The following is a 24,369-nucleotide window of genomic DNA, read 5'->3' on the forward strand; positions in this document are numbered from 1 at the left end:
ACAAGAATAAAAACGTAATGATTTTGGTAGCCACTTTGTTTATACAGATTAAATTGAATTGCACTAACAATTTTTCTTACAAGCCGTTTTTTCTCTATTCAAATCATAAGCATACTCGAATCATGCCGATTTTTACTCTATAAAATGCCTCCCACTAGAATATAATAACAATCACCAAAGGCAGATCTCTTTCTCTCTTTCTCTCTTTTATTTGGGGGGGGGGGCTGGGAGTAGGAATATATGAAAGAGGTCAAAGGGTTAACATGCAAACGAGGGTGTCTTGGCATCTTTAGTTAATGTGGAAAGATCTGTTGCACGCTTTTATTGAATTTTGTTCACTTTTTTTCACAAACACACACCCACGCAAACACAATTAAAGATCCTGATCATTTCGGGGGGGGGGGGGGGCAACTGAAGGGGTAACACCCTGGCAACTCTTCTTTTCCATCTCTCATATCTTCCTTATGCCATTAGCAGGACACCCTATACAATTTATTGGTCTATAGGTGGCGCTGTTCATCCTGTCGGTCTCGTGGGCCTTCTTTGCTTAGTGTCGGTCTCGTGAACCTCTTTTGCGTAATGTCGGTCTCGTGAGCCTTGTATGCGTAGTGTCGGTCTCGTGGACCTTTTAAGTGTAGTGTCGGTCTCGTGGGCTTTGTTTGCCTAGTGTCGGTCTCATGAGCCTTCTGTGCGTAGTGTCGGTCTCGTGAGCCGTATAATTCCTGGGCTTATTATACTTGATGTCGAACTCGTGGGCTTTATTTACTCAGTGTCGAACTCGTGGGCTGTATAACTGGTGGGCTGTATGACTTGTGGGCTGTATGACTCGTGGGCTGTATGACTTGTGAGCTGTATAACTTGTGGGCTGTATGACTCGTGGGTGTCGGTCTCGTGACGTGCACCCGATTTTGCTTCTCTAAACGAATAACATTTTTGTACAGTTTACTTTTACGTTTCATTTCACTCTCACTATGATCAGTTTTAGTTCGACGGAAGACATTTCTTGCTCGTATAAAATCTTTTCTTTCATCAGAACATTCCTTATCAAACCAAGAATTTGCGCGAAATTTGTTTCGGCGTGCCTTGAAATTCTTTGCTTTAGACTCAATAACCATATTACACGCATCTGCAGCATCTAAATAGATATTACGTAGATTACCAGCGATCTTATCAATTTCACTTTGAGAGATGTTTCCTTTAGCAAGTGTCTCTATGTAATCTATCGATGCAAGTATTTCTGCATCATCAAAATTTTGAACGAATGTATATCCTCCCATTTTCTTGATTGACTTTTCATCATTACAATTACCTACGTCTGTTCTAAAAACATTATAATTTTCAGTAGATCTTTCTACAGCATGAGCAAATTTATTGACAATTTCGAGTGAAATCGGACAGTGTTTGTCTGATAGAAATTTATCAAAAGTACCGATGGAGAAATTTTCAATTTTTGTGAACACTTCGGGAGATGCCAAAGCATAATCAACAGTACTGGCACTGCCACATGTTAAACGACCAATACCGAAATCATCACCGAATCTGCCATTCATTACATGCATATCCATATTTTTGCGAAGATCTAACAATCTATGACCGTTATTATTAACATGACGATCATTGTTGAACCTTTTAGTACAAATACCAAGCAATTCAAGTTCAGATTGAGAATCAGTTATATTCTCGGATATGAATGACAAACCAATTTCATTTTGAATCTCATCTTCCACTGTGAGAAAATCACCAAGTATCTCTGTTCTGGCATTGAAGTCTCCTACCAACAAAAACGGGAGATCGTATTTAGCCCGCAGAGTGGTACAATCATTCAAGATTATGTCAAAAATATCGTCAGTATATGTATAGTACTTTGACCCTTCATGCGGAATATAAACTGAGCCAATCAAAATAGAGAATCCAGAAAAGTCGAGTTTAATCCACAAAATAGAATCAGACTCAGTCTGATTCAAAATTTCATAACAGCTCTTGAACATCTCAGAAACAATTATTGCTAACCCATGAGTCCCACTGAGGGGGATAGAGACGTTTCTTTTCTGGGCCGTCACATATTGATACCCAGGAAAATACTCAGAATAATTCAAATCGGTTTTAGTTTCACTGAGACAAATGATACCATGCTTTTTGGCAAAATCATGCAGGAAGCCATAATCACATTTCTTAGAAATACCGCAAACATTTAGCCCTGCAATCTTCAGCCTTGAAATCAATGAGCAATGATATTTATGGTCATCGGAGCAGGCATGTGCCGCGAGTTCCTAGATGTCAAGGTAAACCCCCAACTTCTTGATGCGGTCCTCGTCCCATCCGATGTCATGGAGATTGTCCAGCGAATCTAGAACTCTGATGCTCTGCCTCCCATCGGACTTACTAATGTAATGGATCTTTCCATCTATTGTCCAGACGCGTAGTATGCCTGTGTCCTTCTTCATCTCGTGGACGACTTTACTCCTGAGACGGGTGAGGTCGTCGTTGATGTAAACATGTTTCAGATCCTCTCTCTTTCTTAGACCTTTCTTGGCTCGCATGAAGGTTGCCTTTGCCTCACGCCTGGTGAAACGAGCAATGACGGTGCGCTCTTTCTTCCTTTGATGGTCATCCGCCGATGTTGAGCCCAATCGATGGCAGATACGCAAATCTGTGGCCTTGATGTCTACTCCCATTTGCTTCGCTAGGTCTAGCACCACTCCTGTCGTATTTTCACCCTGCTCCTCCTTCAGACCGTAGATTTTCATGTTCTCCTTCCTTGTGTATTGTTCGAGTCGTTCTTTTTCGAAATGACCAATTTGAACAGACCTTTTCATTCTCCCACTAGCCCTTCCTTCCTCATTCTGTTCCTTCCAAGTCTTCTGTTCCTCAAGCAAGGTCTTCATTGCAGCGGTAACAGCGGAAGATACGGCTTGGACAATGATAGGCTGGATAGCAACTATAACCTTGGCGACTATGTTGGCTATCAGCGCATCATCAATTCCAGTCACTGTAGGGCTAGTGGTGTCTCCTCCCTTGGTGTTGGTAGACCTAGATCCTCCACCTGATGCACCACGTCCTTGACATCCGGAGCCCTTGCCCACACCTTTCATGGACGCGACATCTACACCCATGGAAGCTACCACTGCATAGCACACAGCATCATGAATAGCTCGGCTGGGATCCTCCTCCTTGATAGACACCTCATCATCTAGAACGTTGAAGTTGGACATGACGTCACAAATGAGTAACAATAGAGGGCGTGAGATGCGTTGCTATGTGGAGCGCTCCTTCTGAGAGATGTGTGATATAGACTACGCACTTGTAAGGGGTGCGCAGAGTCTTGTCTCCAATTTGTCTCCAATCTTATTTGCACTGTATCTGAATGATTTTGAATCTTTTTTACAAGAGCGATACAATGGTCTGAGCTCTCTATCTACATCAATTCACGATTGCTTTTATGAGAATGAAATGGATGTTTATATGAATTTATTCACTCTTTTGTACGCTGACGATACTATTGTACTTGCTGAAAGTGCGAATGATTTACAAGATGCTCTCAACGCTCTTTCTGATTATTGCCAATTGTGGCATCTTACTGTTAATACCACAAAGACGAAGGATGTTATTTTTTCTAGAGGAAAAGTTAGAAATATTCCGAAGTTTTATTTTGCCAATGAACATAAAGTGTAATTGATGAGTATGTGTACTTAGGAACAATTTTCAACTATAACAATAGCTTCAAAAAAGCTATAAATAAACAAGTAACTCAAGCACAAAGAGCTATGTACTCCATGAAGAGCAAAATCGCATCTCTTTGTCTACCTGTTGATATTCAACTTGAGCTAGTTAATCAATTGATATTACAAATTCTGTTACATGGATGTGAGGTTTGGGGTTTTGAGAATGTAATTCAAATTGAAACGTTTTATTTGAAGTTCTGTAAAGAATTGCTTGGTCTGAACAAGAGAACTCCCAATTGTATGACTTACGGTGAACTTGGGCACTACAAATTAGAAAAAAAAACTGTCACTAGTCGAATGCTTATGTTCTGGTATCGTCTCGTAATGGGAAATCAGCTAAATTATCAAGCATCATTTATAGCTTTGAATTTTTCTCCTTTTTGAAGGGAAAAAATCAGATGGGTTGGATTCTCAAAGTAAAGAATACTCTTGATAGCTTAGGCCTTTCTGACGTGTGGAAGAGTCAAGCAAGTAATCTATCTTTATCTTCATTCAAAAGAATAATAGATACAAAAATTAAAGATATGAGTCAACAGGAGTGGCACAGTGATGTTGAGTTAAACAATCAATGCACTGTTTATAGAATTTTTAAGCAGCAATTATGCTTTGAAAAGTATCTGATTCGTCTTAATGAAAATAATAGGAAATCTTTAACACGTTTTCGTTGCCTTAATCATAAGCTTCCAATAGTGTCTGAGCGTTACAAAGACATTCCAAGAATTGAACATTTGTGTACCTATTGTTCTAAAAATGATATTGGTGATGAATTTCATTATTTTGTTTGTATGTCCCTTCTTTATGACAGAACGTAAAAGATTTCTCGAAAAGTATTATAGGAAGTATCCTAACACATTTAAATATGATTAATTGTTTAATTCCACTAAGAAAAAGACTTTGTCAAACATTTCGAGGTTTTGTAAGGTAATAATGTCTTTTTTAGTTAGTTACTGCACTTTATTATTTCGTTTGATTTAGTGTATTTTATATACCCTTTGCGTGATTTTTGCAGCACGCAGTGCCTGCATTGTGCGTAATTCATGTGATAGATTTACATTTGTATAGTATGTTATTTATAACATACTTTTATGCAAATTCTACTTGAAAAGTATGTTGATATCTTGTATTTATTTGTATTATATTATGTTAATTCTTACTTGAAATTTTCTATTTTGTGTATTTTCAATTGACATTGTACTCCCATACCCCATGATGGTCGTTGAGCAATAAATCAAACTTCAAACTTCAAACTTCTAACTTCAAACTTGTCCAGTCTCCTGTCGCTAAGGAGACGGCGTAGTTGCCAAGGTCGAGTCAATGCGTTGTGAGCGCCAATGATGCAGAGTTGCGCAAATAGGCAATCAAAATCAAAATTTTAAAACACCCCCTGGTAATACGTTAAATACGTTATTTAATATACACTCATCAAGTTAAATTACTTTTGAACGCACAATGTGATCACATCCAGAAACTGGAAGAAGAGAAGTAGTATAACGACATGCACAGCTCCATCCAGAAAGTTACTGGAAAGCGGAAAAGGTCAGCTGCCGGCGCTTGCCTGCGAGATAACAGCGGTGAAATTTTGATGGAAAGAACGGCAATATCAGACAGATGGAGAGAGTACATAGGCCAATTATTCGCTGACAATAGAGGTCCGCAGCCTACATATGGGGATGACAATGCAGGAGAACGTCGGATGCTGGAATTCACCAAAGATGACATCAGAAATGCGATATGGAAGAGCGCTTCCGGAAAGGCTGCAGGACCGGATGGTATACTGGTAGAGATGCTACAAGCATCAGAAGACGAAATCCTTGACACGGTCACAGAGATGATGAACGCAGTATATCGGGAAGGACATAATACCATACGACTGGTGTAGATCAATCTTCATTGCTCTACCGAAGAAAGCAGGAACTACCAAATGCGAGGAACACCGAACCATCAGTTTGATGAGCCATCTAACCAAGATTCTTGTTCGTTTGCTAATAAACCGGATAAGAGGTCGAACATGCAATGAGATTTCACAGCAGCAATATGGATTTGTTCCAGACAGGGGAACACGGAATGCGATCTTCGTCATTCGCCGCTTGGCAGAAAGAGCTATAGAGAAGCAGCAACATCTGTATGTATGTTTTATCGACTACACGAAGGCGTTTGATAAGGTTAAACATGAAGAATTGTTCAAGACACTCGACAAGCTAGACATTGATGACGAAGATAAAAGGTTGTTGGCAGACCTGTACTGGAGGCAATCAGCTGCGGTACAGCATGATGGAGAAGTTGGTGATTGGCAGGATATTGAGCGAGGTGTGCGACAAGGATGTGTTGGTTCGCCATACATGTTCAACTTATACACAGAGTCAATTATGCGGCAATTGGACGAATTACCTGGCTTTGCAATCGGAGGCAGTCAACTCACAAACATGAGGTACGCCGATGACACGGTGATTCTAGCTGACAGTGCAGAGAAGTTGCAGGGATTGATTGATGTTGTCTCCAGAGCAAGCGAGGAAAAGGGGCTATCGATTAACATCGCGAAATCAGTAACCATGGTCTTCTGCAAAACTGCGCAGCCACCTCGATGTTCGATAATGATAAATGGACAAGAGCTGAAGCAGGTGTCATCTTTCAATTACCTCGGTAGCCTGCTGACTTCAGACAGCCGCTCAGAACAAGAAATCAAGCGTAGAATTGGCATTTGAAAGACAGCGTTTCAGAACATGCGCAAGGTGATGACGAACCGCAAATTGTCCATCGCCACAAGGAAACGGTTCTTGAAGACATACATATGGTCAGCTATGACATACGGCGCCGAGACATGGACAGTTAATAAGCCGATGAGACACAGAATAGAAAGTTTCGAGATGTGGTGCTACAGGCGAATGTTGAAAATATCATGGACGGAAAGAAAATCAAACACAGAAGTACTAGAAATGGTGTCGGCTGAACGTCAGCTGCTCTCGACCATCAGGAAACGCCAGATGCAGTTTTTGGGCCATGTCGTGAGGAAGAGGCAAACTGAACATCTAGTCCTGTCTGGATTTGTGAATGGGAAGAGATCACGTGGACGACAGCGACTCACTTTCCTTTCTGCAATGGCTGGATTAGTCGGCGAGAGAGGATCTACATTGCTGCATTCGTGCGACGATAGAGGGAGATGGCGGAAACATACTGCATCAGTGATCGCCAACGGGCAGTGACGTCCATGGCAGAACAGAGAGAGAGGTAATACGTTTGAGTGCCGCGCGCTGTCCATTTGCTCTGTACAGGATTAGCACGCACTTTCCTGTCGCGTCTTTGGTTGCCTTGTAGACGCAGTCATGGCACGCATAAGGAGGAGAGCATTGACATGTTTATTACGTAACAATGGCGTTCAATCTAAGCGTCATATCACTTTGCGAAATACCGAATATCTGTACTCATCAACGTACCATAAGTTACAAAAATAATAGACAAATTCAGGAATAGGTTTGTGGAGGATTTGAAACTACCAAATATATCAATATAACATATTCTTTCCTTTATAACCTCCAAAAACTACAAGAAATCGGTTGAGACAACACAAAGATCAACAAATGTAAACAAAGGAATTAATCAAATAATCGATTATGTTCTTTTATTATTTCAAAAATGAAATATTAAATTCTTCAGTGAATTTCTTAATTGGAACTTGAAAATATATCTGTTTGTAACCAATGACAAAAAAATGCGGACTTGACAATTGTATTGCGATCCGAAATAAATCTAACAAAAGTAAAAAGGTCTATATACGAACAGTCAGGAGAGATCAGGCAGATGTTGCTGTCATGATATGACATATTTTGTATTTATCACGTAATAATTTGTCTCATTGTAGTACTGTTTATTATGTAGCTCATGTAAGAAATTGATGTTATCGCAATGGTTACAAAAGAAGTGCAGCTTTAAAGACAAAAGCGTGCATCAAAATAATCATAAAAGGAGATTTTGCGATGAACAATTAAAGTAAAAGAGAGTTATTTGGAATTAAATGTTTTGGGGATGAGTTTGTGTTTATCAGAGGGTACCAGAGGACGGACGTGCTGGGTTGGAGCTCCGTCTTTATGCTATGTTTTCAGCACTTACGCATTTCATCGAAAGGACTTTTTTCATACAGCTAGATTGCATTCACTGCGCTGATGCCGATGATGTCTGGTATGTAGCACGTAATTTGAGTGTTTCTGAGTTTTTTCCGGGTTTTTTACTCATTTCTGACCGATTTTGTAGAAGAGGTATTACAAATTTAGCGTGCCACAATAACAACTATAAACAAAAATACGCTGAATAGACGCGCGCATAATGCTACGCAAGGAATGCAACTAATTGTGATGTCACTATAGATCTCCTCAACTACAAGTACGCGCTGGCTAGCAGGGCGCCTATAATTTTGCCTATGATTATGACGTCACAGAGATTTACGCTGTTCGTCCTCTGGTACTGAAACCTAGATTTCCCTTCTCTTATCTACTATATGTCCTTTCTTCTTCTTTCCTGTCGTTCTACCTTATTCACAGAGTTCCCTGTCTGTTAGGTTTGTGTTGATCCTACACTAGGTCAGATAGGGTAAAGACGCCTGCCCCCGGGAAAGGCCGAGACTTCACTGGTGTTAACATGGGGTATACTCTGTGTTAACGGGAACGGCGTAACCAGACAGGTCAAACTCTACTTCTCTTTTCCTATATACCTTCTCTTTTATGCACAACATGATACTTTCTAAACAGTATAAATATTCGCGGATAATATAGATTATTTGATATAGAACTGCTAGGAGCAACATCCAACCAAGTTCGAAAGGTAAACTAGAAACAGCAAAATAAACAAACAAATAAAAACCCCGGACATCTGTGTCACCTGATGTTATGCTTGCACTTTACTGGATCCTGACCTGTATAGAATCAGAGAGTGTCTTCGTAACAGTCGCGTGACATTTTCTTGTTCCTTTTTCCTCAACTGTCAGTTGCCTTAAACCATCACCAACGAGGTAGGCATAGAGTATAACACATATGGCTTACCGGTACAACTGGACCTAATGTTGAATTTTTCTCTTCTTACTTTTGTATCACTATTCTGGGCGAGAGGAGTAGCGACCCTCGCTCGTACTTTTAGCTATGAATGGAACCATGAATACAAATGCCCGACCAAATCCTATACTTCCAGCGGCGGGAGTCCGCAGGAGATTTAATGCTGCGAGGGTTCGAACACGTTCGCAACGCGGACATGATGATGGCGTACCCTTAAACCCTTCAGGGAGGGGTACGACTGATAGGTGTAAGAAACCCGTGGCAATGTTAAGATGTAAGCAGCCTCTCAAAATGGCCACGTTTAACATCCAAACTCTGACGATGCCAAAGATCGCGGATGGTGACTCAGGGTTAAAGACCGATGAACTGGTCTGGAATATGAAGAAGCAGAGTGTAGAAATATGTGGGATCCAGGAGCACAGACAGGTGCATGAGACAGACAGGATAGATGACATCAACTGCTATAAAGTTGGTCAGGGGTATGAACTCTACACGGCATCAGCATGGAGGAATACAATGCAAGCGGCAATAGGAGGAGTTGGTATTGTTATCGGCAAGATAGCTCAAAGGGCTCTTATTGGTGTAGATCGTATTTCAGACAGGCTGATTAAAGCAACCTTCCAGGGAAATCCTGCATTAACTGTAATTGTTGCATATGCACCATGTGAATATGCAGCTAGCACTAACAAAACTGACTTCGATGACAATCTTCGTCAAGCAATTGAAGCTGTTCCTCGCCATCACTTCTTGGTGGTGCTTGGCGATCTCAACGCACGACTCGGTCCAGATGATGTCCTGTTCACATGCAATGACCAGACGAATGACAATGGCAGACGACTGCTTGATGTGATGGAAGAATATCAGTTATTGGCCACAAACACGCTCTTTCAGAAACGAAAGGGAAAACTATGGACATGGATGTCACCAAACAAGACCACCCATCAGTTAGATTATATTCTGACACGTAAGAAGTGGCGTAAAAGCATCGTTAACAGTGAAGCATATGGGTCCTTTTCCTCTCTCGGATCTGATCACAGGGTGGTGACTGCAACAATAAGACTTAGTCTTAGGGCGCCGAAAAAGCAGAAAGTGAAAAGAGTGAAATATGCTTGGGAGGATCTATCAACCGACCGTCAATTACAGGAGCAATACGCAGTGGAAATAAGAAACAGATTTCATGTACTCCAGGAGGAGAATGAGTCTGCCACAGAAACGTACCAACGCTTTATTAATGCAAATCAACAAGCAGCAGAAACATGTCTCAAGCAGATCAAAAAGGCTCGGAGGGAGGCGCAAAGCTTAAACCCTAAAGTTACTGTTGCCAGGAAGAAGACGAAAGCTGCATATAGGGCGTTCATCGCAGACAAGGGTGAAGATGGCAAGAGCAGAGAAGAATATGCAAGGACAAGGGAAAACTTGTACAGAACATATGCAATTCTGGATCAGGAAAAATTGCGTAGGCAAATAGCTGAAGTAGAGCAAGCACATGAAAATAGAAAATATGGACTGAGCTGGAAGCTCATCAATGACATCTCCGGACGAAAGGCATCTCAGTCTGTCAGGATTCGAGGTGAAAGTGCAGAAAAGAGAGTTGCGACCTGGTACTCACACTTCAAGAACCTCTTGGGCAACCCTCCTGAGCTTCTAGAAAGTAATGAACCAATAACACCTATTTTTAGTGACCTTCCCATACCAGATGGTCCGTTTACGATGAGTGAGTACACGAAGGCTAAAGCAGAAATGAAGAACAACAAAAGCAGTGGGGAGGATGGGGTAGCCCCTGAAGTTCTGAAATATGTTCCTGTGGATGATATTATCTTAGAATTTATCAACCGCTCATATGAGGATGGGGACCAGCCGGAACAGTGGTCTACACTTAACATCATCCCAGTACCAAAGTCAGGGGATCTCTCCCAGACTGACAACTACCGTGGGATTTGTCTGAGCTCAGTAGTATCCAAAACATATAACAGAATGATCTTGAACCGTATCAGACCCTACATTGATCCACTGCTTAGGGACTCCCAGAATGGCTTCCGACAGGAACGATCGACTGTAGGACAGATCCTAGCACTTAGAAGAATACTTGAAGGAGTGAGAGATAGGAGCCTCCCTGCAGTGATCACATTTATCGATTTCAAGAAGGCCTTTGACAGCATCCATCGGGGGAAGCTCCTAGAGATTCTCAACGCTTATGGCATTCCTGAGAAACTAGTTCGTGCGATTGATGTCATTTACTCCAAGACGCATGCAAAGGTGTGCTCGCCTGATGGAGAGACAGAGTATTTTGAAATACTGGCTGGGGTACTTCAAGGAGACACATTGGCACCCTTTCTGTTTATCGTAGCCCTTGACTATGCTTTGAGGCTTGCCATCAATGGCAAGGAGGAGGAGCTTGGATTTACATTGGTGCCCTGCCAAAGCCGTCGTGTTCCGCCCGTAATGGTCACTGACCTTGATTTTGCTGACGATATTGCCTTAATATCAGATACGACTGAAAAGGCAAGGGAGCTGCTATTTGCAGTGGAAAAGGAGTGCAAGAAGATTGGTCTACGGCTCAATGCAAAGAAGACAAAGGTGATGGCATTTAATATCGACGATACCACTATCACAACCTTAGACGGCGCAGTACTCGATGTGAAGAACGACTTCAAGTATCTGGGCTCCTGGATTGCCTCGACAGAACAAGACATCAGGATCAGACGTGGCCACGCATGGAATGCTTTGCACAGTATGAGGAAAGTGTGGAAATCTCAGCTTAGCGACGACATAAAACGGCGACTTTTTGTCACAACAGTTGAGTCTGTATTACTGTATGGAGCAGAGACGTGGACACTTACAGCCAGACAAGAGAAAGCATTGGACGGAGTGTACACACGCATGCTCAGGATAGCCCTTAATGTGTCATGGAGTGACTACGTTAGAAATGATGACTTGTATGGTACATTGCCAAAGGTGTCTGACAAAGTGCGTGAGAGAAGGATGCGATTAGCGGGACACTGTGTGCGACACCCTGAGCTATCTGCGAATTCCCTCGTACTCTGGGAACCTAAACAGGGAACTGCAAAACGAGGAAGACGGAAGGCCACTTTAATCAGTGTCCTGAAGAAGGATGCAGGCCTTGAAAGCATTAATGACCTGCGGACAGTCATGTTAAATAGAGAGGTTTGGAGGCGCAACTTTGTTTATGGAACCCGAGTTGGCATCGGCTGAAGCAAGTACATATTATAGCAAGTACATGCCCTCGAATAAGTAGTAGTAGTAGTAGTAGGGGATGAGTAAACCCTACATGACGTCAAAACAACCACTAATGTCATAACACGTCGACGACAAAATGTCATAACAACCACTAATGTCATAACACGTCGACGACAAATGTCAAAACAACCACTAATGTCATAACACGTCGACGACAAATGTCAAAATCGGATCAACCACTTATGTCATAACACGTCGACGACAAATGTCAAAATTTCCATTTTTCCTGCAAATGTCATAACACGTCGACGACAAATGTCAAAATCGGATTAACCACTAATGTCATAACACGTCGACGACTTGAATTTGTTTCTGTTGGTTTAACCTAATATAGTGAGGGTGCATCAGACATGCTAATATATATTATATATAATATTTTTGTTTTAAGCGATGGATCATTTTGGTTGGCGGCCATCTTGAAATTCAAAATGGCCACCATAACAAATATAATTGGACCTATATCTCATATCGTATGCGGTGTGTAAGGTTCTAACTTGGGGCAAAGAGCATGCGTATGCTATCAGACTTTCTGAAACATCTTTTTCTGAAATGATGGTCCGTTTTGATATTATAGGTGGCCATCTTGAAATTCAAAATGGCCACCATACCACAATGTATATTTTGACCCATATTTCATGTTGTAAACAATACAGAAAGTTCATATTTCGGGCATAAACTGGGCTCATGATGTTGAACATTCAGGTGCACTTTGATCTCCCTAAAATTGCAGATCATTTTTGAGTCTGCCATTTTATCATTCAAAATGGCTGCTTTTCAGCTAATATCTGTGGTCACAAGCAACTTTCAGGTATATAAATGTTTATGGTGGTGTACATTGTACATTCTTTTACAAACACAGACACATACACATAATTATATACATTCTGTAATAATGGATTATTCGCATTGGCTGCCACTCTTGAAATTCAAGATGGATTTCGACCCATATTTGGTGCTGTAGAATCTTTACCCTGCAAACTCGAGCATGCTGGAGAACTTTCATGTAGGACCTTTATATATATGTAAGTCAATTACTTCAATAAATAGTGTTATTATTGCATAGGCGGGACTGCTTCCTGTACGTACACTGCCAAGTTGAAATGCAAAATGGCTGCCATGGGAAACATTCCTTCAAGAGCATTGCATTTGGGTAAAACTTGTGAATGGGAAATCATGTGATTCTGGTGTCAAAGCAAACGACTTTCAAAAGTGCCTCAATAACTGTGTATGAATGAACTAGATGCCCCCATTTAGACGACTTGGTTGTAGAGTTTAAATAAAACAATATTAGCCGTGTACTAGAAAATTTATCGGAAATTTACTTAGTTAATTCTTCTAGGCTCATTCCCTGCATGTGTTTTTAAAGTCACAGCACTTGTATAGGGCTGTACACACTGGAGAATTGGTTCTAAATTCTTCAGAAACAATGACTCCTGCATTTCTTGCCATATGAACATGATAATGAATTCTGTGGCTACCGTTGGTGTAGGAAGCTCAAAGCATTTAATTGCACAGTTTATGTATATCCGCTGGAAATAACTACAATGTACCATATCCCCCTGTGAGTAGAGGCACAAAATAGGTTGTGAAGGTTTACGAAGTTTGTTCTCTGGATGTGTTGTATCAAGACTCTACGAGAGCAAAGCGGGAAATTGTCCAGGTTGAAGTCATCCACGCCCAACTTCTAGAAGGCATGGACTGTGTCATCGCACATTCTGCATGATTCAAGGCTTAGATAATTCTTCATCCATCTGCTCTTTGAGACATCCTCAAATTGTCAACTTCAGCCTGCGCCATAAAAGGCATGACCAAGCAGACCTTTGTTTTTCGCAACAACTTGCAGAACATAATCTCTAAACAACATCGATTGTACTTTATCATATCTGTTTCCAGTGATGGAGCAGATAACATGCGATGCAGTATCAAAAGTAAAGCAAAGATCCGTTAGGAGAATGAAAATGTCAGTGTCTATACGTAATAATCATCCATATCTCTGAAATTCCCTGTTGCTCTTGAAGTAGCATCCAATACATGCAATGGAATGAGGATATCTGCTTCCTCGTTGTGACTGGTGACAGCTCCCATGGCATCTTTGATGAACCCTTTGTTTCGTTTTTCCCCGTTCTGTGTCAGATGGAATTGACTAATTAGTATTTTAACTTTCAGGCTGATTATTTTGGCTCAGTTTTGTGGGTTTCTAAGGCATGGGTATAAAACATGAACCTGTTTGAGAATGAGGAGAAGGCCATAAAAATGTGAGATGAAGAGTGATTGTGGAATTACTTAGAACAGTAGAACTTATAACTTCCTATCATTGTATCGTCCAGTAATGACTGGATAATGACAGGTCTATCAGACTGTTGTACCGGTAGAAGTGTTATAAGAAGGTATAGTAGTCCTCTTAAGCTTAATGACTTTTGATCCAATCTTACACGGTGTATTTCAATTGCAAGAGCTGAATGTCTGGCCTTTCTCATATCTGCATAGACAATTTTTTTTAAATATATATATTGAAATTCTTTCAGATGCAAATTCTTAGTTCAGAACACGAAAACTTCCCTTTTCATCTCTTTCTAGAATATCCTCCTTGAATGTGTCCGATACCTGATTGCCAACCACCACATTCACCAGTTTGCAATGACAATTTTTGAGATTACCCTCGTGTGATGGTGTTCTAAATTGTTGAGGAATTCTGATGCATCCAAAGTGCCACAGAACTGAGCTATTATTGTTCCTTTGTAGTTTTAGAATCATTGGCGGTACAGCAGTAAGCATCTTGGAAGTCTCGATAGTTGAGGATGACCCACACAAGGGCAATCAGAAGAAAACTTACTCATTGGCATGCCTTATTCATTCTGTGTTATTCCAGAAATACATCCAGCAATTATGAGCTCCCTGATGAGTTGTTTCATTTTGTGGTCAACAAACAAGCTTGAATGGGATGCCTGGTAGGGTGACCATGGAATTTCTTGCAATTGCGAGACTTTTCCTTGTTTGTTTTCATTCTCTCGAGGCAGCATCAAGTTTTTGAGATCACCTTTAATCGTATCAATGCTTGCTTGTGTACATAATATTAAAAAACTGGGCTTAAATATAACTATTAACGAAGTTCCACGACAGCAAATAATGTTTTGCCTGAGAGGCAAAAACAAATCACATGTACGCAAACCACGTACCCGCTTGGCTATTATATGATGTGGGATGTAACGCTTACACGCTTGCCCACACTTATGGGAAGTGGGTATGGGACCTCTCCCCCCCCCCCCCTCACGTAGTTTTTGCCCCTCGGGCTGGCTTGATGACGTCATTGGAACCTCGTCCTTACAGTCTGAATTTATGGCGGCCATTTTGAATTAAGAGATGGCTGTTCTGCATGACATGAAAATGAATTCGGTCTAACTAGGACAATTTTGGCAAATTCATCTAAGGCGCTTACCATGGCCACCATCTTGAATTTCAAGATGGTGGCCTATCTAATGGTCAACAATGGGAAACAGCTGTACTGGGACGGTGAAAACCACAAGCATGTGCATTACTGAAAATTTGATGCTCCTACAAGAATTCCAATATGAGATATGGGTAAAAACGCTTTGGCAGCCATTTTGAATTTCAAGATGGCAGCCTATAAATTGTATCAGAACAATCCACAATATCAGAAAATGATATATCAGAGTGTCTGACATCACAACCATGCATTCTGCACCAAATTTGAAGCTTCTACCATGCTCACTGAATGAGATATGGTTCAAAATACTGTTTGCTATGGCGGCCATTTTGAAATTCAACATGGCAGCCTACAAATGGTATCAAAACAATCCACACTATCAGAAAAAGATAAACCAGAATGTCTCACATCACAACCATGCATTCTGCACCAAATTTGAAGCTTCTACAATGCTCACTTAATGAGATATGGATAGAAATACAGTTTGCTATGGCAGCCATTTTGAAATTCAAAATGGCGGCTGAAGACGTGGTCGGAAAAAATTGAACTAAAATTTTTTGGATTCAGCACCCCAAAATTGACAAAGTTAGCCAAAAAAAAAAATCAAATTTGGCACAAAAATCTCACGGGATTACATAGTAGCCTCCACTATATGCGCCCCCTCTCGATCCGCGATTGGGTTAAACACAAATATCAAAACTCATTGCTCGCATTAGAGGGGCGGGTCCAAATTCCGTAAAGGAGAGATGCGTTTATAAAATCAAAGGCTTGCACAAACCGCCTCGTCCCTTTTTTCTTTTCATTTAATTTCTTTTGTGTTAACAAAGGTAGGGACGGGGAGGGGGTACCGCGTCCCCCTCTAGATCCCCGACTGCGTCAACCACAAGTTAATGGCAAAACCCATTGTTTGCATTACAGGAGGCGGAACCAGGAATTCCGTAAAGTGGAGGCTCCTTTACAAAATTAAAGACTGCCGCTTTAACTGTCGTTTAAACACAAGAAATAAAAAGAAATTAATAAGGGGGAGGGGGATTGCGCCAACCTTTCATTTTGAGAAGACGTCTCCCCTTTCCGCTTTACGGAATTCCTGGATCCGCCCCTGTAATGCAAGCAATGAGTTTTGACATTTTGTGGTTGACGCAATCGCGGATCGAGACGGGCGCATCCCCCTCTGATGCCCCCTCTCTTTTTTTTCTTCAAAACAACATAAATGATAAAAAGATGGGGGATGCGTCAGGCTTTCATTATGCAAAGGTGCCCCCTCCCTCCCCTTTACGGAATTCCTGGACCCGCCCCTGTAATGCAAGCAATGAGTTGGGTCATTTGTGGTTGACGCAATCATGGATCGACAGGGGGCGCATCCCCCATGGTGCCCCCTATTTTGTTAAAACAAGAGAAAATGAAAAGAAGAAAATGGAGTGGTGCCGCGCGAGCCTTTGATTTTGTAAAGGCTCCTCCCCTTCACGAAATTCCTGGATACGCCCCTGTAATGCAAGCAATGAGTTTGGTCATTTGTGGTTGACGCAATCATGGATCGAGAGGGGGCGCATGCCCCATGGTGCCCCCTCTCTTTATTTCGTCGACACAACAGAAATAACTAGAATTATCACTGAAGGTGATTAATACCCCCGCCCCTAGTGTTGCTTTATGGTATGTGATGTCATGAGGGCAATGACGTTAATACTGTACCAAGTTTGTGCACTTGTCTAATTGGAAACAGAATAATTTTAGTTTACTGTACAATATTACAGAGTTGACACTGAGTTCCACAAGGTTTGGGTAAAAAGTGTGGTTACCATGGCAATGCATTGTCTGATACAAACACAAGGGACATTTTGCATAACTACACTTAAAGACCATCATACACACCAAATTTGACCTTCATAGCTTGAATGGTTAATTCTGATACAAAAATGAGTGGTTACCATGGCAACACATTTTCCTTAAACTAACACATTGGTGTCTTGCAAAGCTACACTTCTAGATCATGATACATACTAAATTTGACTTTAATTGCTTGAATGATGGAAAAGTTATTCGATCTGCAAGGTTTTGGTAAAATTGTGGTTACCATGGAATGGATGTGTGTGACAAACACACAAATTATGTGTTCCACATCTATACCTCAGGGCCATAATGCATACCAAATTTGGTTTCAATTGCTTGAAAACTGTGGACTCAAAAGTTCACTCCACAGGATTAAAAAAAATGCGGTTACCATGGCAACGCATTGTCAGATACAAATACAAAGGACATTTTACAAAACTACACTTAGAGAACATCATACACACCAAATTTCACCGTCATAAATTAAATGGTTCAATTTAATACAAAAATGAGTGGTTACCATGGCAACACATTTTTCTTATATTAACACATTGGTGTCTTGCATAACTACATCTTCCGAGCATGATACATACTAAATTTGACCTTAATTGCTTGAATGATGTGGAAGTTATTCAATCCACAAGGTTTTGGTAATATTATGGTTACCATGGCAACGCTTTGTCCGACAAACACAAAACTTATGTGTTCCACATCTATGCCTAAAGGCCATAATGCCTACCAAATTTGATATCAATTGATTCAAAACTGTGAAAGTTGTTCATTCCACAAGATTTCGAAGAAAATATGCGGCTACCATGGCAACGCTTTGTCAAGTACAAACATAAAGAGTGTCTTGCGTAACTACACCTATATATCATCATAGATACCAATTTTGAAATTGATTGCTTAAATATTATGGAAGTTATTCAGTCCACAAGGTTTTGGTAAAATTATGGTTACCATGGCAACGCATTGTCCGACAAACACACACAAAAAAACATGTCTTGCACATCTATACCTCAATATCATCATTTACCCTAAGTTTCATTTAAATTCCTTCAAAACTGTAGGGGCGCATCCCCCTTTAGTGCCCTCTCTCTTTATTTCATCAACACAGCAGAAATAAAAATAAGAAAATGGAGGAGGGGGGAGGGTCGTGCCAGCCTTTGACTTTGTAAAGACGCCTCCCTTTTACGAAATTCCTGGATCCGCCCTTGTAATGCAAGCAACGAGTCTGGTCATTTGTGGTTGACGCAATCATGGATCGAGAGGTCGCGCATTCCCCATGGTGCCCCCTCTCTATATTTTGTTAAAAGAAGAGAAAATGAAAAGAAGCAAATGGGGTCGTGTCGCGCGAGCCTTTGATTTTGTAAAGGCGCCTCCCCTTCACGGAATTCCTGGATACGCCCCTGTAATGCAAGCAATGAGTTTGGTCATTTGTGGTTGACGCAATCATGGATCGAGAGGGGGCGCATCCCCCATGTTGCCCCCTCTCTATATTTTGCTAAAACAAGAGAAAATGAAAAGAAGAAAATGGGGTGGGGGTCGCGCGAGCCTTTGATTTTGTAAAGGCGCCTCCCCTTCACGGAATTCCTTGATACGCCCCTGTGACGCGTTATGACCTTTGTGGTCGACGTGTTATGACATTTGTGGTTAATCTCCGATTTTGACATTTGCGGTTGACGCAATCGCGGATTGAGAGGGGGCGCCTCCCCCTTTAGTGCCCCTCTCTTTATTTCGTCAACACAACAGAAATAAAAAGAAGAAAATGAGGGGGGAGGGTCGCGTCAGCCTTTGATTTTGCAAAGGCGCCCCTCCCCTTTAGGGAATTCCTGGATCCGCCCCTGTGATGCAAGCAATGAGTTTTTCCATTTGTGGTTGACGCAATGATGGATCGAGAGGGGGCGCACCCCCTCTGGTACATCCTTACTATATTAGGTTAAACCAACAGAAACAAGGGGGGGGGGGGTCGTGCCAGCCTTTGATTTTGTAAAGGCCCCCCCCCTTTTACGGAATTCCTAGATCCACCCCTGTGACGCGTAATGACATTTGTGGTTAATCCCCGATTTTTGACTTGTGGTTGACGCAATTGCGGATTGAGAGGGGGCGCACCCCCTTTAGTGCCCCTCTCTTTATTTCGTCAACACAACAGAATTAAAAAGAAGAAAATGGGAAAGGGGAGGGTCGCGCCAGCTTTTGACTTTGTAAAGACGCCTCCCCTTTACAAAACTCCTGGATCCGCCCCTGTAATGCAAGCAATGAGTTTTTCCATTTGTGGTTGACGCAATGATGCATCGAGAGGGGGCGCACCCCCTCTGGTACATCCTTACTATATTAGGTTAAACCAACAGAAACAAGGGGGGGGGGTCGTGCCAGCCTTTGATTTTGTAAAGGCCCCCCCCCCCCTTTTACGGAATTCCTAGATCCACCCCTGTGACGCGTAATGACATTTGTGGTTAATCCCCGATTTTTGACTTGTGGTTGACGCAATTGCGGATTGAGAGGGGGCGCACCCCCTTTAGTGCCCCTCTCTTTATTTCGTCAACACAACAGAATTAAAAAGAAGAAAATGGGAAAGGGGAGGGTCGCGCCAGCTTTTGACTTTGTAAAGACGCCTCCCCTTTACAAAACTCCTGGATCCGCCCCTGTAATGCAAGCAATGAGTTTTTCCATTTGTGGTTGACGCAATGATGGATCGAGAGGGGGCGCACCCCCTCTGGTACATCCTTACTATATTAGGTTAAACCAACAGAAACAAGGGGGGGGGGGGGTCGCGCCAGCCTTTGAATTTGTAAAGGCCCCCCCCCCTTTACGGAATTCCTAGATCCACCCCTGTGACGCGTAATGACATTTGTGGTCGACGTGTTATGACATTTGTGGTTAATCCCCGATTTTGACTTGTGGTTGACGCAATTGCGGATTGAGAGGGGGCGCACCCCCTTTAGTGCCCCTCTCTTTATTTCGTCAACACAACAGAAATAAAAAGAAGAAAATGGGACAGGGGGTCGCGCCAGCCTTTGACTTTGTAAAGACGCCTCCCCTTTACAAAACTCCTGGATCCGCCCCTGTAATGCAAGCAATGAGTTTTTCCATTTGTGGTTGACGCAATGATGGATCGAGAGGGGCGCTTCCCCCTCTGGTGGACTCTCACTATATTAGGTTAAACCAACAGAAACAAAAATAAGACTAGAAATGTCGCTATGGCGACTGGTATGCCTCCGCCATAATGCATGATTCTCCTAATAGGTCTATTTCGTCAACACGACAGAAATAAAAAGAAGAAAATGGGAAAGAGGGTCGCGCCAGCCTTTGACTTTGTAAAGACGCCTCCCCTTTACAAAACTCCTGGATCCACCCCTGTAATGCAAGCAATGAGTTTTTCCATTTGTGGTTGACGCAATGATGGATCGAGAGGGGCGCTTCCCCCTCTGGTGGACTCTCACTATATTAGGTTAAACCAATAGAAACAAAAATAAGACTAGAAATGTCGCTATGGCGACTGGTATGCCTCCGCCATAATGCATGATTCTCCTAATAGGTCTATAGTACATGTGGACAATGTGTGATTACATTTTCACAAAATTGGCAAAATATTAAAATGACATGTTTGTCACAAATGTATTGAATATTTACCTTCCTTGACCTATGTTTAATTGGATGAATAAGGAGAGCATGTATTTGGGGATTTAAGAACTTTAACTTGACTTTGACCCTTTCATAAGTTTATGCACTGAGTAATTTTCAAGGTATGGAGAAAAAGTGCAATTTCTGTATTGAACAGTAAATTGTTATCATTTTCACCTGGCCTTTGATTTATAAGAGAATCACTGTCAGGCAGAACATACATAAATATGTACTAAGTTTCAAGATAACTTGAGCCACTTCCGAGATATGGAGAAAGAAGTAAGTTCAGCACTTTCACTTGATCTTTGACCTTTTGACCTTTGACCTTCTTGGCAAAAAAAAAAATCCCAGAGAATCTCTATTGGGTTATACATGCATACATCAAGTTAAAAAAAATAATCCTGCTGGCATTGCATAAATATAAGGAAAATAGTAAAATTTTCAAGTATTGTCCTTGACCTTTGAACCCTGACCTTTGACCCCCATGAACCCTAAATTCCCTAGATAACCACTGCCAGTCATTACATGCATATATACTATGTTCCATGAAGATACCTTGAACAATTTCCAAGATACAGAGAAAAAAAGTGAAATTTTAACATTTTACTTGACCTTTTGACCTTTGACCTTTTGACCTTATGACCCCAAACCTTCACCAGATAATCGTAATTGGGTAATATATGTATACACTAAGTTTAAAGAAAATATCTTCAGGCATTGCATAGATATGGGAGAAATAGTGAAATTTTAAGCATTTGACCTTGACCTTTTGACCTTTGACCTTGAGCATGTGCACCCAAAAGTTGATAGACAAAACTTCACCCCCTAATACACATACATGCAAAGTTTCATTAGGATACCTCAAAAGGTTTTGGTAGTTACCCTGTCCACAAAATTCATTACGGACGGACGGACGGACAACCCGAAAACATAATGCCTCCGGCACCACTTCGTGGCGGAGGCATAAAAAGGTGGGTCGCGCCAGCTTTTGATTTTGTAAAGGCGCCCCCCCCCCCCTTTACGGAATTCCTGGATCCTCCCCTGTGACGCGTTATGACATTTGCGGTTAATCCAATATTGATATTTGTGGTTGACGCAATCGCGGATTTAGAGGGGGCGCATCCCCCTTTAGTGCCCCCTCTCTGTATTTTGTCAACACAACAGAAATAGAAATAAGAATATGGGGGGGGGGGGCCGAGGGTCGCGCCAGCCTTTGATTTGTAAAGGCGCCTCCCCTTTATGGAATTCCTGGATCCGCCCTTGTGACGCGTCATGGCATTTGCAGTAAATTTGGAAATTTTGACATTTGTCGTCGACGTGTTATGACATTAGTGGTTGATCCGATTTTGACATTCGTCGTCGACGTGTTATGACATTAGTGGTTGTTTTGACATTTGTCGTCGACGTGTTATGACATTTACAGTAAAAATGGAAATTTTGACATTTGTCGTCGACGTGTTATGACATTAGTGGTTGATCCGATTTTGACATTCGTCGTCGACGCGTTATGACATTAGTGGTTGTTTTGACACTTGTCGTCGACGTGTTATGACATTTACAGTAAAAATGGAAATTTTGACATTTGTCGTCGACGTGTTATGACATTAGTGGTTGATCCGATTTTGACATTCGTCGTCGACGTGTTATGACATTAGTGGTTGTTTTGACATTTGTCGTCGACGTGTTATGACATTTACAGTAAAAATGGAAATTTTGACATTTGTCGTCGACGTGTTATGACATTAGTGGTTGATCCGATTTTGACATTCGTCGTCGACGTGTTATGACATTAGTGGTTGTTTTGACATTTGTCGTCGACGTGTTATGACATTAGTAGTTGTTATGACATTTGTCGTCGACGTGTTATGACATTAGCGGTTGTTTTGACATTTGTCGTCGACGTGTTATGACATTAGTGGTTGTTTTGACATTAGTGGGTGATTTTGACATTAGTGGGCTCTACAAGCCTCCCTAGGCTTCTGCTAGGACTTTTCCTGTGATCCCAAAGGATCTTCTATGAATGCCGGTTTGAGGCGGTCAACACTTACAGTAGCTCTTTTACCGAGCTGATCAATGACGAAGTATTTGGAAGTGCGAAGCTTGACCTGGAAGGGACCGGCATAGGGTGGTTGAAGGGGTTTTTGTACATGGTCTTGACGAACAAATACATACTTACATTCTTCCAAGGCTTTCGGGACAAAAAATGTCTTGGTAGTTCGACGGCGTGTGTCAGACGGCGACAGTGTGGTCATGTGATGCCTGAGCCTATGTACATAGTCTGTTGGGTCCAGGGGTTCTTTTGTTGATCTTGTAAATTGCGAGAGAAAGTCCAAGTGACGAATCTCTCTTGGTGAGTGTCGATCAGGCTTAGAACGAAGGGCGTAAACCAGAGGTTTGTGATCCGTGTAGACCGTAAACTCACGTCCTTCCAGAAAATGACGAAAGTGTTTGATCGACAAGTAGACAGCAAGTAGTTCACGACCGAATGTGCTGTACCTAACCTCAGTATAGGTTGGAGTCTCTTGGAGAAAAAGGCTAGTGGTCTCCACTGCCCATCGAAGTTCTGCTGGAGCACTGCCCCAACAGCGGCGTCAGAAGCATCGACAATGATAGCGCTTGGTCGATCTGATGAAAGGTGTACTAACATCGTTGCATTACATGTACATTACATGTGCATTAGATTAGAATGCAGATGTACACTCCTGAGTCCAAGGTACTTGCTTAGAAGAGCGTCGAGGATGCTTACGGAGTAAGTCAGTCAGAGGTGCAAGGATGTCAGCACAATGCGGGACAAAACGTCGGTAGAAGTTGAACATACCAAGGTAGGCTGAGGGAAGTCTCTGATTGCATTCACCTTCTCTGGCAGAGGGCGACAACCATGGCAGTCAAGATGATGGCCCAGGAAGTGAAGTTCAGGCTTGCCAAACTCGCATTTCTTAGGATTTATGACCACACCATAGTCTTGTAAGCGTGCAAAGAGTTGCCGTAAGTGTTCACGGTGCTGGTCAGGTTTCTCGCTGGCAATCAAGAGGTCATCAATATATGCATAGACGACAGGTAGATCCCTTGTGACACGGTCGATAAACCTTTGAAAGGTTTGTGCTGCATTGCGTTGGCCGAATGGCATCCGTTTGAAGTGGAAAAGACCGAACGGAGTAGTGATGGCAGTTTTTGGTACATCTGCCGGATCAATCGGAATCTGGTGGTAAGCTCTGACCAGGTCGATCTTTGAAAAGATCCTTTTTCCGACCAAGTTAATTGCAAAGTCGTGCAAATGTGGTATTGGATACCTGTCAGGCGCTGTAACGCGATTCAAGGCACGGTAGTCTCCGCAAGGGCGCCAGTCTCCTGATTTCTTTGGTACCATGTGGAGAGGGGAAGACCATGAGCTATCAGATGGCTCAACAATGCCGAGATCCAGCGTGTGCTGAAACTCATCCCTGGCTATTTTGAG

At 42.0% G+C, this 24,369-nt stretch overlaps 1 protein-coding gene across 1 annotated transcript; it reads left to right on the forward strand.

The window, feature by feature from the left end:
• Nucleotides 1-9,052: 9,052 nt before the first annotated feature.
• On the forward strand, nucleotides 9,053-11,974 carry LOC139732825 (uncharacterized). The gene has a single exon (XM_071643668.1). The coding sequence runs from the start codon at nucleotides 9,053-9,055 to the stop codon at nucleotides 11,972-11,974; it is 2,922 nt and encodes a 973-aa protein (XP_071499769.1).
• Nucleotides 11,975-24,369: the final 12,395 nt, after the last annotated feature.

This window comes from Diadema antillarum, unplaced genomic scaffold, assembly GCF_040938485.1.
Source record: "Diadema antillarum isolate AM-2024a unplaced genomic scaffold, OU_Dant_1.0 seq00000452_RagTag, whole genome shotgun sequence".
Taxonomy (NCBI): Eukaryota; Metazoa; Echinodermata; class Echinoidea; order Diadematoida; family Diadematidae; genus Diadema; species Diadema antillarum.